Raw genomic sequence first — 16,910 nt, forward strand, 5'->3', positions numbered from 1 at the left:
TTTGTGATTCAATAAATATCATGATATATAAAAAACAAACTCAAAGACTGGGGTGGGGTAGGATGGGGGAGGAGGAAAAGGACATTTACCTCCACCCAACCCACATATTGCCTACCTCTTGCAGTGTCAACAAAGTATTAAGAATTGCTGGTAGTGTAGTCTGGACAACTCCAAATCTATCTTCTGTAAATGATGCTGCTACTAAGTGAGACAAACCTCAAGGGCAAAAGAAAAAAGTTAAAAGTGAATTAAAAGTAGGCAAATCTATTTGCAATATATCTATTTGACAAAGGACTGATCTTCTGAATATATAAAGAACTTCTACATAAAAGAGAGGAGGTAATACAATAGAAAAATGGGTAAAAGGTCAAAAGAAGCACAGGAATGACGCTCAGCTGCAGCAGTCATGAATAAGATAATAGTGTGCTTTATGCTGTAGTAGGGGAAAGTTTTTAAAAATGATATTTGCGTTTGGTAGTGATAAGGGCTAGGAAGAAAAACAAAGAGTGATAAGGAAATAGAGCGAAGGTTGTGAGTATACTTTTCATTAGGGGTCAGGAAAGGCCTCTCTGAAGAAGTATCATTTAAGCTTTGAGAAGGCAATACCTAAAATATAAATATGTAAGTTATTTAACAACTAAGTTTTCATGTTTAACCTAAGTTAAATATGTTAAAATATATTAAATATGTTAAATAAGTTATGTCCAGATAAACTGACTGCTAAAAACAATCTATTAATTGTACTTTTTTTGAAGGCAAGAAAGTTATGCAAGAATCCCAGGATCAGTTTCTCTGCTTATATAAAAGGAAAATTTCTGCCCAGATTAAAGTACACCTAAAGCCCTGGCTAGTGTGGCTCAGTGGTTAGAGGGTTGGCCCAAGCACTGAAGAGTCGCAGGTTAGATTCCCAATCAAGGGCAAGTACCAGGGCTGCAAGTTCTAACCCTGATTAGAGCACATGTGGGAAGCAGCCAGCAACCAATTTGTATGTCTCACATTGATGTTTCTCTCTCCCTCCCTCTCTAAAAATGAATGAATGAATGAATGAATGAATGAATGAATGGTACACCTAAATATTTAAGAAAAATTACCTACATAAAACAAAGATATAAAAATGTATCTGAAAATTCAAAGATTGAGATCAAAGTCCAGAACTGACCTTTCATGGATTATACTTCAATATTTAACTGATAATTAAAATCATAGTTGCAATTTACTGAAATTGCTTACCTTCCAAAGCCCAAATATGCATTTGGGCATCTGAAAAAACAGCCTGAATGGAGGCCTCTGGGTGCTACAAATACAACAAAAACATTTAAGTAAGCTCCCTGGGCAAAAACTCTTATTATTTCATCTCATCAACTATGTAAACTATAACAATAGAAAATTCACAGCTGCCTCTCAAGAATTAAAATCTAAAATTCTTATACAATGTGACCTAACTGCAATAAAGCATTCTGCCACCAACTTACTATGTGACCCTTGCCAAGTCTCTAAATCTCTATGTGCCTCATTTCTCATTTAAAATAAGAGTTACACAATACTCAACTCACCTTAGAGGATTAGTATACAGATCACTTAAGAGAATGGTTATAAAAGCTTTTTTCAAAACAAAAAAGCTACTTAAATACATATTACCTCTCTTGAACTGTCTACCCTCAACCCCCCTCCAAAGAAAAATCACCCAACCTTCTTTAATATAATAGAGCCATATAGTATGGAGCAACAAACAATAATAGGTCCATTTAAATAAATGCTGGCTTTGGTAATGCGCCCAATGAAGCCTATTAAGTACAACAGCATGTTAGATTTCTCAACATCAAAGGGCAATGTCTATAACTCCTTAACATACAATAGATCCACTTGCAAAATTAGAATCAAAAGGTCACTTCCAAGGAAAAAGGAGATCTCGTCCAGGGTCTGCTAGGCCAGTTACCAGCTATATGCCCTTAAGCTAGCAACTTGACCCCTGGGCCTCAGGTTTCCTTATCTATAAAATGAGGACAAAAAGACAGCTCACAAGAACGCTGTTAGAATTAAATGAGGGAACTTAAGTGAAAAGAGCATGGGGTACAGGACACAAGGGTGAGTTCTCTCCATCCTTCTGAAACAAAGCACTAAAGTAAAACTTCAGACAACCACCCTTCCTCTTGGTGGAAGACACCTTCCTCAGGGGTCGCATAGTTTTCCCAAAGCTCTAAATGGATAGCCTAAGGTAAGTTATTTTTGATAAAGGTACTTGCCAAAGGGGTGGATCTTCCCTGCCACCATAGTGAAAAAAATGTTTCAAGAACTTGAAGTGCTTCTTTGTTATGTATATCTATATTCTATCAGCTACTCAGCTCTCTCCCCCGACCAGAGTATAACTCCCAAAGAATAAAGTTAAATAATGTCAATGCAAACTCCCACTTCAAGGCATAACTGAGTGCAGTATTAGCTAATAGTGCAGTATCTTCATAAAGAGAGAAGCTAGATTAAAAAAACTGAAACAAAACAAAAATTCTTTCCCCTACATATGGACAAAGGTTTTGTTCATCAAAGGACTAAACACACAACAGCTGTAGCCAGTGAAAACAGGAATGAATTTTTAGCTTCTGCAATTGAGAATTTACTCTACTACGGCAGCTGGGGCAAGAAGCTGAGAGACAAGTTGAAACATCCTTTAGTTTGTGGCCTGAATTACAGCTTTTAATTCAACACAAGGTTAACATCTGCAATGTAACCCAGTCATTTCTCTTCTGAAGAGCCAATTGGCCACAAAGATGTTAGCAGGACAATTAGCCATAAAGGATGGCCACAGATTTGCTCATTTTGCAGGATGGGGTTATAGATCAGCACCGAGCTTTCTACAGCCAAGAGACTCAGGAGGCCAACTACAGTCAAGCCCAGGAAGCCACTGAGGCAAGATGTGAGGTAAGAATGGGCAACTATTGTTAAAATGTAGGTTTAGTACAGCACTAATGCAAAGCTGTTTGGTTTGCTAGGATCAGGCTAAGTATTTAGAAATCATATCCTACCTGCTACTTAATTTCTTATTTCATTTCCTCTTCCCCCATTCCCAATGCTGTAATGACATATTCTTACCTTACTGAAAAAATACATTATCAGCACCCGTTTTGACAAGAAATTCTTAATCTGAGTTGAAAAAAAAGAGAATTAGCACATTTACAGTTTTCAAGTCTATTCAAATATAGTATCACACATTTCCAGGTTCTTCCTAACATTATCTTAAATAAAACACCTCCCATCTTACTGAGAGAGAACATTATTTACAATAAAGAAATACATTAGTACTATAAATTGGGTAATTGAGATGAGCCATCTAACCTAAATTGCATTTCCATATACATGTCTAACCCCCAAATTAGAAACCTGTCACAATAAAAGGGAATCTAAGCGGTTCTGGTAATATTTTCTAAGACCATATTCTTTCTCAATTCTCCACAGCTGTCTTGCCCTTACCTCTCAATACCAAAAAGAACATGCTTCTCCTACCCCATCTTCAAATCTAAAGATGTGAAGGGGTTTTCTATTAGTTGACATTTATAGAGATAATTTCTTAGTATTATAAACTGACAGTATTTATGGCATATAGAGCCATATGGGATAATGAAGTCTATAAAATGCCTTCAGATCTTCCCTCTATTAACTGATCAGCAAACGTTATTATTCTTCCCATCTTAAAAAGTAAAACCCTTCCTTGACCCTTCAACTGCCCCCATCATATACCCCATTTTTCTGCTCCCTTACAGCAAAACTCCTGAACATATCTGGCTTTTCTTGTGGTCTCCAATTCTTCTCAGTCTCTCCTGACCCCATGCCAATCAGGCATTCATCCCCCCTACTCCATCCAATAGCTTTTGACAAGGACCCAACTACCTCCACGTTGCAATAGTTCATTACCAGTCTGAACCTCATGCTGCTTATTAGCAGCAGTATCTGACACTCACTTCTCCCTGAACACTTTTTTTTCTTGGTTCTCTTCTCACCTCAATAGCCACTTAGTCTCCTTTGCTATCCCTCATCTCCCAGACCTTTGGTCATAGGAGAGTCCCAGTTCTTGCATCTCTTCTGCATCTACACTCCCCAAGAGTTTTCATGGAGTTTGATGGTTTTAAATACTGTCTATAATACTGTCTATATTCCGATGACCTCCAAATTTACATTTCTAGCTTAGAAATTCCCCCTACACTCCAGGTATATGTCTAATTTCTTACTCAGTATTTTCACTTGGCTATGTCCCAAGGATCTGTTTAAATTAACATGTTTAAAATCAAATTCCAGATTTCCCCACCTCACTTCCATCAAATCCCTCACTTCCATCAAATTCCAGAATCATTAGCAAATTGCACTCAATAAATTGTAACTATATTATTTCAGATTCTTTGGGCCAAAATCTGTACAGTCAACATTTACTCTCTCTTACATACCACAACCAAATCATAAGCAAATCCTATTGCACCTACCTTCAAAATATAGCCAAACATGATCATATCTTATGGTCTCCACCACAACCACTCTGGTCACAGATACCACCATCTTGCACTAGATTACTTCAAGAGCTTTCAGAGGGCAAGAGTCTTTCAGAGAGGGTCTCTCTGCTTCTACTCCTACCCTCTGAAAATACAGTCTCAGCACAGGAGAGAAAGCAGCACTTTCAAAATATAAGGTTACATCATGTCATTCTTGTGGGAAAAACCACACAGTAGCTGTCCATTTCACTCACAGAAAATGTCAGTCCTATACAACCCTAATGAGCCTGATGAGCTCTGGGTGCCTGCTACCCCTCTGACCTCATCACCCACCTACCTGCCACTTTCTCCTCACTCTGCTCCAGCCACACTAGTGTCCATGTTCCTCACACAAACCACGCATAGCTCAAAACCAGTTAACAACTGGAAATTTCATATGGGACAACTCAATATAAGAAGCATCAAAAAAAGCCCTATTTATTCCTAACAGCTTACTCATGTGAGATCCTTGATGTTGTCAATGTTTCATGCAAATATAAATCCTATACCATATCATCATACCTGTTCATGTTTATTCTGAATCCATGAATAAATCACACTGGGCTGTCTCATTGCCTTACCCTCAGCACTAACTGTAGATGGAAGATTAGAAAATTCATTCGTTTGCTGATCTATTAAAAAACAAAACAAAACAAGAAGGTGAAAACAGGCTGATTCTCTGCAACTCTGATATTTCGAATTTTAGAAAATAAATAGTCCTCACCAGAAGCAGAAGTCCATAATCTTGGCCCTCTTCTTATTAGCTGAGAACTTTGAGGTGACCCACAGCAGATGTTTGCATCAAAAATTCCAGCCATCCGACTCATTACACTAGAGCCAAATGGAGATCCAAGAGGACTTATAACATCGGGTGTAGATAATTTTGAGGAAAACAGTGGTGTCTTAACTAATGGTGGCACTGAAGATCGAGGCATCTGACTAGATTTTGGGGTCTGAAAAGTAGTCTCTTCTGCAAAAGAACAGATCAAGTGCTAAAGGGGCAACCCGACACAAACAGGCCAGCATGAGTGTTCTCAAATTTTATACACTTCAATTTTTTGTTTAATACATTACTCAAGGCTCAGTAGGTTTTTTCCATTTAGGTTTTACATTCTCAAGATCCTGTTTTCACTACTGCAACTCAATGACCACTCAAGTAGGTTTAAACATCTTTTTCTGTCAGACTGGGACAGCCTCTCATTTTTCCCCCTCCATGAATATTCTCATCTTCAAGGTCAGTTTCTGTTTTGAATAAACTTCTCAATTTCTATTTTATTTTTATATGGCAACAACTTTAATTATTGCATTTGAATCTATCCAGTTTTACTGTATGCTCCTACTGTAACTATTATTTGGCTAAACATAACTGAATTTATATACAGGTAAGAGTGCTAACCTTATCCCATTTTCCCGAGTTCTTTCAAATTAACAGAAGTCACACCAAAGACCAATTTGCCCAGGATATGTACACATCTGACTCTACAAATCTGATCTGCAAATAGCTTCTTCACAAATTATAACTCTACCAATTTAGTTATAGAGTCTGTTGTATAAAAACAAAGGAATATTTTCCCTGCTACTCCAATCAGTACAACGCACAAAGACAAATTATACACTAGTATTCTGCCTTAATAAAACCACAATAAGACATTAAACATTTAAAGTACTAAATTTTCATTACGTGACTCTTTAAGAGTTGGTGGCAGTTAGAAATCTTTGAATAATCAATTTAAAAATTTAGACTGAAGTTTTTTAAGTTTTGCAGTAAGTCCTCAAAATTAGAGGCAAATTTTCTCTATGCGATGGGATATGACAACAATTTAAAATAATGAAAAAACCATTTAGACACATGATCCTTCCAATCCAACATTACAACGATCTTTGCGAGATGTAAGTAGCCTATTCAAAATCCTCTACTATTTCCATAACCCTATGGGATAAAATCTAAACTCTTTTTTATAACATACAAGACCACCTTTTATTATCAAGCATCATCTTACCCATGTGCAGGCTCCTTTTTGACACATTTCTTTTTGCTAATTACATTTTCTTATCATTATTTGTGTGCCTCCCACTAAAGAGTCAGTTCCAAGAGTGTTTTGTCATCTTTGATTCTCTTGTTTCTAGAACATTGCCTGGTATGTGGTAGGTATTCAATAATATTTGTTCAATACATAAATGCCAACCTAAAAGTTGATAACATCTAAAACACTCTAGAATCATTTTCAACTGTAATCTATTTGTTTTGGGTATATGGTCTCTCCAGAGTAATAAAGTAAAAAACACAGACATGTTTGTGCTTTGGTCACATAGGAAATTTCTGAATATCAAGATTAGTTGCCAACATTTAAAAAGTGGAAGATTTCACATAACCATTTTTTAGATTTCAGGCTTTGGATGAAGCCTGTGCTCCCAAGTTTACCACCATCTCACCTAGCCAATTTCACCCACTTTTACTAAATGCTTTGCTCCAAAAGGCATCTGAACATTAAGTGCTTTATCAGCTTTACATCTCTAGGCATTTTCTATTTAAAGGATTTGGTAAAACAGCGTAAGTTCCTCCACCTGCACGTCTTGTCAATTTTCACCTTTCAAACTGAAGGAGTACTAACATTATATTAGGCTATCTTATAATGATGAATGTATTTAGAACATTAGGATGTAATCTTATGTATAAGAATGTATCTCAAAGCAATGAATGTATCTAAAAACAATGAATGCCCCCACTGCCACATCACTCAATCATTTTCAGTTGCTCTTGGACATTATCCAGCAACTTTTTGTGTCTGGGATACCACAATCAGAAAAGCTTCCAGTATTATTATAAACATTTACCTGGCTTTGTATTAGGGTAAGCTGAAGTCCTCTATTTGATGACCAACATTTTTTAGCCATTTTACCACCACCATCACATTGGACTTAAATTTTCCTAATCTATAATGATACTGAGTTCTTATTCTTGGTTCAGAACAATATCCCATAAACTGGATAAATTTTCCCTAAAAAAATATATCTCACACTTATACACATATCTTTAGATTAACAACTATCATCTTTCTTAGGAAATAAAATGTAAATGCTCTCCCCTCTCTTAGAGTTACCTGGGGAATTCAATTTCTTAGACTCCACCGCGTATGATGAAGACATTACTCTTCCATTCGTAGCAGCAGCTTCTTGGTGGAGAACTAGTTTCTGAGTCATATCATTTAAAAGATTCAAACACTCCCTTGAAATGGCTGTCCAATTGTGGGGATGTCCACCTACAAGGTCCAAACACCAACTTTTAAAATGTAGATAATTGTATAGTCTCTCGAATGAGGAGAAAAATCAACTAGAAGTGCTACATTACACTTTGCATCAGGGCCCACTTTTCTCAAGTAAGCTACTATTTATACTTATACCATCTAATACATAGCAATATTTGGATGAAATAATTTCCCCAAAAGTCTACAAGCAAAATGTTTCTATTTTACCATAAAAAAACCTCTCAAACTGATCACTAAAATAAAGCCAAACACTAGAGTATGGTGCAAACACCCAGGATTATTTTACTAGCAGTACCAAACAGACTGAACACTACAACACTAGCATGTGTAATAAGATCCATACCATGGCCCCTGGTGACCTCTAAATTGTTGTGTCTGACCCACTGTGCTTCCTTTTATTTTCATTTGTATAGTAATCCCTATTTGCTATTATATCCATAGGAGTTACACATTATTTGGTAATAATCATGCTTTATACTTGAAGGGTCTACATGTCTGCTGATTATTTAACTTAAACTACTATGATCCACACTTATTCCCTTACTTCTCATTATCTTTTGATTTTCTAAGACTTTTATCTCCTAGGGCTGTCATATAAAATCAACTGTGCTTCATTATGGGTTGAGAATATCAGGAGTCCACTGAAAATTGGTTTCCCCATCCTGGGTGCCAAATAATCATTCTCTTTACTTAGATCCTTCCTTAAACATTTCCCCTTTACAACTCAAGAGGAATACCACTTCACCTACAAACAAAATACTCCATCAGTAGGCCCCAGATGTACTGCTATAACTCAGGACCACTAGGGAACTACGTAATGGTCCAGTTAAATTTTAATAATATGCCCTAGAATGCAAGTACTCTGGCAGAGAACATGCCATTCTGTTAGCTTACTTGAACATCTGGTAAAAATATTTAACATACAGAGAATTCCTAAGTGAACCTAAGTCTGAAGGAAACTATGGCTACGGTAATTCTCTACAACATCAGCTCTGAGTTTTTCATGTTACTGAAAGGACAGTGGCTTCAATCATTTATATTTTTATATAACTGGGTTTTATTTCCATGTAACATTTAACTATACAGAAGGTTTATTTTACAATGTGGGAATTGTTAAGTTTGGCAAAATAACGAAGAGCTGATTAGAGAGAAAATGGAAGGATGCCCGGTTCTCTCTTCCCAATGGTGGTTGGGGTTGGGATACTGTTTCCCTAGGAGTAAGGCAGAGCACTGGCACCATTACAGTCTTGAAGAGGTTGGCAAGTAAGAGTCACCAACAGCACTTCTGGGTCACCGTTAAATCTAGTTCCTTTCTACTTTTTTCTTAAGGAAGGCAGAGTAGCATGGCAAGCTCTGCACCTGGAGTCAAATAACAGAATATCTTATTCCAACTCTGGCATTAACTTTATTTAACCCACTTACTCTCTCTGAGAATTAGGTCCCCCCATCTAGAGATTAGACCACTTGATACACCTGATACATCTGATATTTAAGACCCCCTGTAGCACTGAAACTTTTAGGACCCTTAAACCGCTTTCCTGCTCTAAAATTGTCAACCCACCTCAGTTTCTTGAAGTTAGGGGAATGAGGAGGCTGAAGGAAATAATATAAAAGTTTAAATATACCTTTCCTTATGACATAAGTCTAACCACAACACAAACACTTTGTTTTATGAGATTTAGATCATAGCTTAATTTAGTGGGCTCACTGATGTGTGATACTTTATTAAATACACCTATCTCACCAAAAACTTTAAGACTTCCTTCACACATAAGCCTAGTCAGGCTATTACTTTTAGCATTACCTGGTTGGCTAAGACTAAAAACTTCTTGTCTTCGTGAAGGAGAATACTGAGAAAGCAACATCAGGTCCTGCAAGGCCAAATACTAAAAGGGGAAAAAATACATAGTTTAAAATTTTAATATTTATATAAAATCTTATTTATGAATTGGGCTCAGCATGATATATCTAAGGGGAAATTAGTGGAAATTTTTCATGAAGAAAATAGCATTTAACCTTCCTTTTTAGATTTCAAGAACTTTCCTGCCTCTGCCCTCTATAGGCTACCCGACCCACTATAGGTTCATTATAGCAAACTAGAACTCTCTGTGTTCTTTCCCACCTCTGTGGTGGGAAACTTAAACATCACTTCCTCCTGGAACTTTCTCAGGCCTCCCCACACTAACATACACTCACACAGTTCTCAACTGTGGCACTTAACAAAATTTATTATAATTGCCTGTTTACTTGTCTCATCTGGTTCCACCCACCAAACTGTGAGGCAGAAGCAAAGTCTTGCTTGCTACCAAATTCAAAGTCAGGGCCTAGCACACAGTAGACATGCAATGTCTGTGGAATTTTTTTTTTTTTAATATGTCTTTATTGATTTCAGAGAGAGAGGAAGGAAGAAGGACGGAGAGAAAGATAGAAACATCAATGATGAGATAGTCATTGATCAGCTGCCTCCTGCACACCCCCTACTGGGGATCGAGCCCACAAACTGGGCATGTGCCCTGACAGGGAACTGAACCTAGATCTCCTGGATCATAGGCTGATGCTCAACTGCAGAGCCACACTGGCCAGGCTCTGTGGTATTTCCTTATCAGAAATCTTCATTTTGTTCCCTGGCAAACCTCTTCACTCATCATTCAAGAGATCATCCCTTCTGTGAAACTTTCTTATATTGGTCCCAAGCAGAATAAGTGGTTCCCACTGTACTTACCCTAGTAAATTTTCATTACTTTGCATATCTGCCTTTTCCATTAGGCTGTGCTACATCTCATTCATCATTATACCCTAAGTAACTAGCAGTGACTGGCACCTGGCCAGTAAATAAAGATTTGTTAAATAACCAAATGAATGATAGGTATTTTTGTTTATCTATTAAATTAGTCATAACTGATACTTAAAAGTAATAAAAATCTCAGTGGTTCATTTTCTTATTGGTTTATACTTTTCCAGAGTGCAATCAAAACTATGGATTTTAACTACTTCAATTCTTTTTTTTAATCCTCACCGGAGGATATTTTTTCCATTGAGTGGAAGAGGGATGGGGGGGAGGGGAGGGGGAAGGGGAGAGGGAAGGGAGGGGGAGGGGCAGGGAGGAGGGGGAGGAGCAGGGGGAGGGAGACATCAACGTGAGAGAAACACTGATTGGTTGCCTCCCGATCTTGCCCCAACTGGGGCGGAGCCTGAAACAGAGGCACATGCCCTTGGCCAGGATTGAACTCAGGACCCTTCAGTCCACGGCTAATGCTCTAACCACTGAGCCAAACCCGTAAGGGCTCAATTCTTTTTTAATTACTATGACCTCTTCACAGGATCACATATAATATAGATCTACTTTAAAATTTCAAAATGCAATTTAAATCAAAACAGTTTATTTTCACTTAGTTTGATTTGCAGATTTATTGCAATTTCTTTAAACTCTTGATTAAAATTTGTTTTAGGATCATTATCATTATTCATATCTCTGAGAGTTCACTGAATGTCTACACACTACCAAGCATTACCTTTACTCATAATGGCCAACAATACTACATGAGTGAAAATACATACTGATCCAATGATTAAAAAAAAAAAATCAACAGTGCTTTGTTTTGCTACCATGAGTTTGTGGAAAAACTGAATATCATATTTCATGCATGGAAATATTTTTATATCTATTTTGAATACAGAACTAACTTAACTTGTACACATATACTGCAATATATACTTTCATTTTAGTCATTTGGAAAGAAACCTGAAAAAGTAAACAGCATACAATGTAGCATGTAATCTTTTACAATAACAGTACTAGAATATTCTAGGCCTTCAAAAAATATATCTAAATACCTAAATATACTAAATATTAAGTCCTTCCATAAGATAAGTTAGAGATGACTGTAAACATACAAAATGCACAGTTCTGATACCTTTATGATGAGGGGTGGATTGCTGTTTAAAACTTTTGGGAGGCATTCATCTGACTCTTCTGCAAATGGTGGTTGAACAGGGAACAGGTGAGCCTATCAAACATAATCAAATCAACATACTATGAAAATGAGTATTTTCATGGCTTTATTACATTCAGTAAGTACTAACAAATTAATTATAAAAGGAGACAATACAACCAAATTAACATCTTTAGTGTTCCTTGCAAAAACAGGTTGTATTAAAGTTACATATATACAAACATGTTATTTTCTAAAATGTTACTCTCCCACTTTCATTAGATCTCTGGCTTCCAATAATGGAAACAAATTTTAGAAGTAAAGATTCTTTGAAGCCACTAAAGGATATAAACCTACAGAGATAGTAAAATGAAACAGAAACACTCATTTTCCAAGGCAAACACTTGGATTATAAAGACAATGTAAATCCCATTCATTTAAAAACATTTCTTCAACCATGGCTGGATGGCTCAGTTAGCTGGAGCATCGTCCCGTAAATTAAGAGGGGTTCGATTCCCAGTCAGGGCACATACCTAAGTTGCGGGTTCAATCCCCAGACATCAATCTTTTTTTTCTCTTTCTCTCTCCCTTCCTCTCTCTCTAAAAATCAATAAAAACATATCCTCGGATGAGGATTAAAAATATTTTAAAAGCCTGGTCAGGCATTGCTCGGCTGTTGGGCACTGACCTAGGATCTAGGAGATCACAGTTCAATTCCCGGTCAGGGCACATGCCCAGGTTGCAGGCTCGATCCCTGGTTGGGGGCATGCAGGAGGCAGCAGGCCAGTGACGACTCTCATCATTGACGTTTCTATCTCTCTCTCTCCCTCTCTCTCTTTCTCTCTCTGAAATCAATAAAGATATATTAAAAAAAATTTTTAATGTATATGTAAATAAAAACATTTCTTCAATATAAATTTTTAAAGCTTCATTCAACGAATATTTTATTGCCTTATATTTAAATATTTTAATAGTATCTATATCAATAGCACATAAAAATATTTTAAAATTCAGGCTCATCTAGTATGTACTCAACAGAGAAATGAAAACCTTCAGAAGAGAATTCGATTGTAGATAAAGCATAGTAAATAGATACCATTAAAAGTCCATTCTGTTTAGTTTCCAATACTTAAGAATACTAACACTTTTTTCCTCATTAAGAAAACACACACAACAACAAAGTAAATAATGGTTAATAAATTATGCATCCCTAATGAAGTCTCAGAAAAGAGACCAAACCCAATTTACCAAAATGGCTTTGGGAATAATAGCATGCTGATCAATGCTCTATTAAAAATAAATCTGTGTATTCCAAAATACAAACGTAGTAACAAAAAACTCAGTACTAACCTCTGTGGCATAGATTTTGAAGAGTATCCATGAGATGTACCAAGTCATCAGAAGAAAGACTCCACATAACCAGACATGGTAGAGCAATGATAGATTCAAGAGGCCACTCACAGTATCAAGAGGCCTATGAAATTGCCTATGAAAGCAAAAATTACTATTTAATCCTATGGGGGAAATACAGTCTAAGCATTTAGCAGACTTGGGGCTCAACACTGAGAAACAAATCCTATTTGTAAATAAAAATGGCAAGAGACTCCTCTCATTTTGTGCCCTATAGAGTTCTTTCCCTAATACCTTCTAACAAAGAACATAAAGGGAAACCTAAAGGGAAGAGGAGACCTAAACTGGCCCTCAGTTTCTGTGTTCAAAATCTTCACTGCCGCCCTAGGCGGTTTGGCTCAGTTCAATTCCAGCCAAGGGCATGTACCTCAGTTACATGCTTGATCCCCAGCCCTGGTTGGGAGGGGTGTGGGAGGCAACCAATCAATGTGTCTCTCTCACATCGATGTTCCTCTCTCTCTCTCTCTCCCTTCCACTCTCTCTGAAAAGCAATGGAAAAAATCCTCAGGTGAATATTAAAAAAGCAATCTTCACTGCCATTTACTATGGAGGAAGAATAAGCCAAGCCTATAAGCCAATCCCTACAGGCTGGGTAGAAATTCATTATTGTTGCTCTGTAATCTGATACTTAAAAATCATTCAACATAACAAGCACTTCATCCCGACCACATTTCAGCTCTATCTGTATACCCCATAAACAGCTTCATAGTAGTTAAAAGTACAAAGTACTAACTAAAAAGAACAACATTTACTTTTAAAATAATTTAGGAATCGCCTCTCAGCCTTTATCTGTTTCTTATCAGTTTAATATATGAAAGTCATTAACCCAAAGACAACATATTACATGGATTTTTGAAACAAGGAGGTAGATGGAATAGGAGCTTGCTCCGTCCATTCTGTGCATCGACTGGGTATTGCAGTACTTCTGGGACTGTGCACCCCCCTTGGGGGATTAAAAAAAATTTTAAGCCCAGTGGGTGTGGCTCAGTTGGTTGATCACTGTCCCATTACACCAGGAGGTTTCTGTCGGGGGCACATAACCAGGTTTTGGGCTCGATCCCCAGTAGGGGGCATGCAGGAGGCAGCCAATCCATGTTTCTTTCTCATAGATTTTTCTCTCTCTCTCCCTTCCTCTCTCTGAAATCAATGAAAACATAGTTTTTAAAAAAATGTAAGATACTCTATTAGAATGCAAAATAAAATGAATGCTATCTTACCAAAACCTTGAATAGAACAATTAGCAAAGTCATCACAACCCTACAATCACACAAGGAGCAACTGTAAAAATAGGATTTGAACCTTTGACTCTGCCATTTGTAAGTGTGCTTAAATACAACTCTTGACCCATGCCACTCTCAGTTCCTCACCCATATAATGTAAGCATAATCTCTTTATTCTACCTCTTAGAGCTATCACAAGATTTAAAACACCCAGCCTAGTACTTGACATTCCCTGTGGAGTGGTGGGCACAGTAAATGGAGTTATTTTCGGCTTTTAAGTAAATATTTACTGAGGACCTGAAATACATTAAGGACAGAATACTAGGCACATACAAACAAAACATTTTTTAAGTGAAAGGAGGAAAAAAGTATTATGTTAAATTTCTACTGAATATCATTATTTTTCTCTTTCCATTTGACCCAGTTTAAATCTGGGCTACCATAATAAATGACCATGCATTAGGTTTCACATCTAGCAATTAAGCAGAAGAAAAAACTAAATTTTACCTAGGAACTTTTAAAAGCTAGGGATTGAAATTTACACTGTGGAAACCATAATATCTCATAAACACCCATATATGCCAATATTCCCACTCCCCAAAACTGATACATATATGACACAAAAAGTCTCACAGTAGAATAACTAATAATTAAAAGAACAGCCCTAGCTGGTTTGGCTCACTGAGTGTTGGCCTGCAGACTGAAGGGTCCCAGGTTCGATTCCAGCCAAGGGCATGTACCACAGTTGCAGGCTCAATCCCCAACCCGATAGAGGGGAGTGCAGGAGGCAACCAATCAATGTGTCTCTCACATCGATGTTTCTCTCTCTCTCCCCCTTCCACTCTCTCTGAAAAGCAATGGGAAAAAATATCCTTGGGAGAGGATACAATAAATAAATAAAAGAACAAACACTAATAAATTTACATTTATCCGCAAAATAGAGATTAAAGTTTTATCTATGTGCAAAATGGATGGGGAATAACTAGAACAGAAAATCCAGTTGCCACTTATGATCACGTAACCCTTCTCAATTTTAGTTTCCCCATAGGCAAAATCTGAATAATGCCACAGCACTGTTTGTCTAGCACAAAATAGCACAGAATGATTATTGAGGAGAAAAACAAAAAAGAGGCACACCATGCAACTCAAGAAGTCGACTTTTATACAATATAAAAGCTGTATCTAACAAAAAATGAATTATTGCTTACTTCTGGGGACAATAACTGTGTGACTGGAGACAGGGGCAAAAGGAATCCTCTTCATCGCATACTTTTTTATACATCACTGGAATTTTAGACTATGTGAACTATGCATATGCAAAAATGAATACAATTCTTAAAAATCTTAAAGGCTAAACCAGTCAAAACACATGGAAAGAAGCAAACATCTAAAAGAATGAAAACATCTATTAAGAGTTAATATTAGACTTTCAATAGAACACTTACTCATCTATCTGAAGGTCCATAGCAGTGCTAATCCAAGCTTTGGGAATATGGCCTGAGGGGGGAAAGTACAAAGGCATGAACAGAAAAAGTTATAAAAGCAAACCTTAATCATGCTTTGAAATATGTACATATTTCAGTTACCATGGTTTAGTTACTAACACCAGTCCAACAACACAATTCAAATTTCAGTTACCACAGCATATTAACTGTGAGCAACCCAATATAGTACTTCTAGCTTTTCAGTACACAAATCAGTAGGTGCAAACCATGACCTATGTATGACCAATCACATCTCCTCTTTGAAAGTCCATTGGTAATTGGTCACTCACATCAGTTATTCGGTTCAGGCACAGACAACAAAGCGTATAGTTGTGTGTCCTCCTTGTCTCCCATGGTAAACCCCATAACATTTTACAAAAATGAAAAACTGAAAGAGGAAACTGGCCAAAAAAACCCAAAGTACAAAAAAATGAAAGGTGGTAGCAATGGGAATGAAATTTGAAAGAAATGGCCATGGAAATGCTGACATGGCTGCCTTGTCAGCCCAACATAAAACTACAGGCATACCTGACATTTTCTGAGCTATGAGGTAACACATACACTACCAAAAAGCATAAATTCTTACCAAGAAAATAATAGACAATGCAGAAATTTCTGATCAGGAACAGTGATTCCATACAACTGTGTTTAACTAGTAAGAGCAAAGATCTCCTAAAGCGCAAGAATTTGTATTGCTGTGGGGGAAAAAAAAACACAGAATCAAATAACACACCCAAAGGTTCTACTTCATTCTAAAGCAAGCACATAACTATAGTAGTCCACATACAAACTATGATCATTGCATAAAAGACAAAGTTCACCCTAGAAGCAAAATATCAACTATTTCATATTTATCACTGCTATAACATCAGAAATGAGAAAATTAACAGTATCAAGCTATACTTATACTAAGGACTACGGAAATAAACAAAGTAAAGACCATAATAATAATAGCAGCTAACATTCTTTGGGTGCTTATCATGTACCAGGTACTATTCTAAGCACTTTACATACATTAATCCATTTAAACCTCACAAAAACCCTATAAAGGAGGTTCTATCTTTATCCTCAATTTGCAGATGAAAAA

General features: G+C 36.8%; 1 protein-coding gene and 1 pseudogene across 2 annotated transcripts in view; one reads left to right on the forward strand and one right to left on the reverse strand.

Annotated features, from left to right (window-relative positions):
• Positions 1-16,910, reverse strand: part of NDC1 (NDC1 transmembrane nucleoporin) — a 40,883-nt gene that overhangs the window by 13,595 nt on the left and 10,378 nt on the right. Inside the window, exons 6-16 of one of the 2 annotated variants that reach the window (XM_016219813.2) lie at positions 16,410-16,518; positions 15,785-15,836; positions 13,060-13,195; positions 11,692-11,784; positions 9,582-9,663; positions 7,613-7,771; positions 5,236-5,481; positions 5,034-5,143; positions 3,085-3,135; positions 1,231-1,294; positions 116-216 (exon numbers count right to left, since the gene is read on the reverse strand). In XM_016219813.2, coding sequence (XP_016075299.2) covers positions 116-216; positions 1,231-1,294; positions 3,085-3,135; positions 5,034-5,143; positions 5,236-5,481; positions 7,613-7,771; positions 9,582-9,663; positions 11,692-11,784; positions 13,060-13,195; positions 15,785-15,836; positions 16,410-16,518 — 1,203 coding nt within the window. The remainder of the gene's footprint in view (positions 1-115; positions 217-1,230; positions 1,295-3,084; positions 3,136-5,033; positions 5,144-5,235; positions 5,482-7,612; positions 7,772-9,581; positions 9,664-11,691; positions 11,785-13,059; positions 13,196-15,784; positions 15,837-16,409; positions 16,519-16,910) is intronic. The other variant, XM_016219814.2, reaches the window with a different exon arrangement.
• Positions 13,890-14,063, forward strand: LOC148092434 (U2 spliceosomal RNA; annotated as a pseudogene).

Source organism: Miniopterus natalensis, chromosome 9 (genome assembly GCF_054644295.1).
Source record: "Miniopterus natalensis isolate mMinNat1 chromosome 9, mMinNat1.hap1, whole genome shotgun sequence".
Taxonomy (NCBI): domain Eukaryota; kingdom Metazoa; phylum Chordata; class Mammalia; order Chiroptera; family Miniopteridae; genus Miniopterus; species Miniopterus natalensis.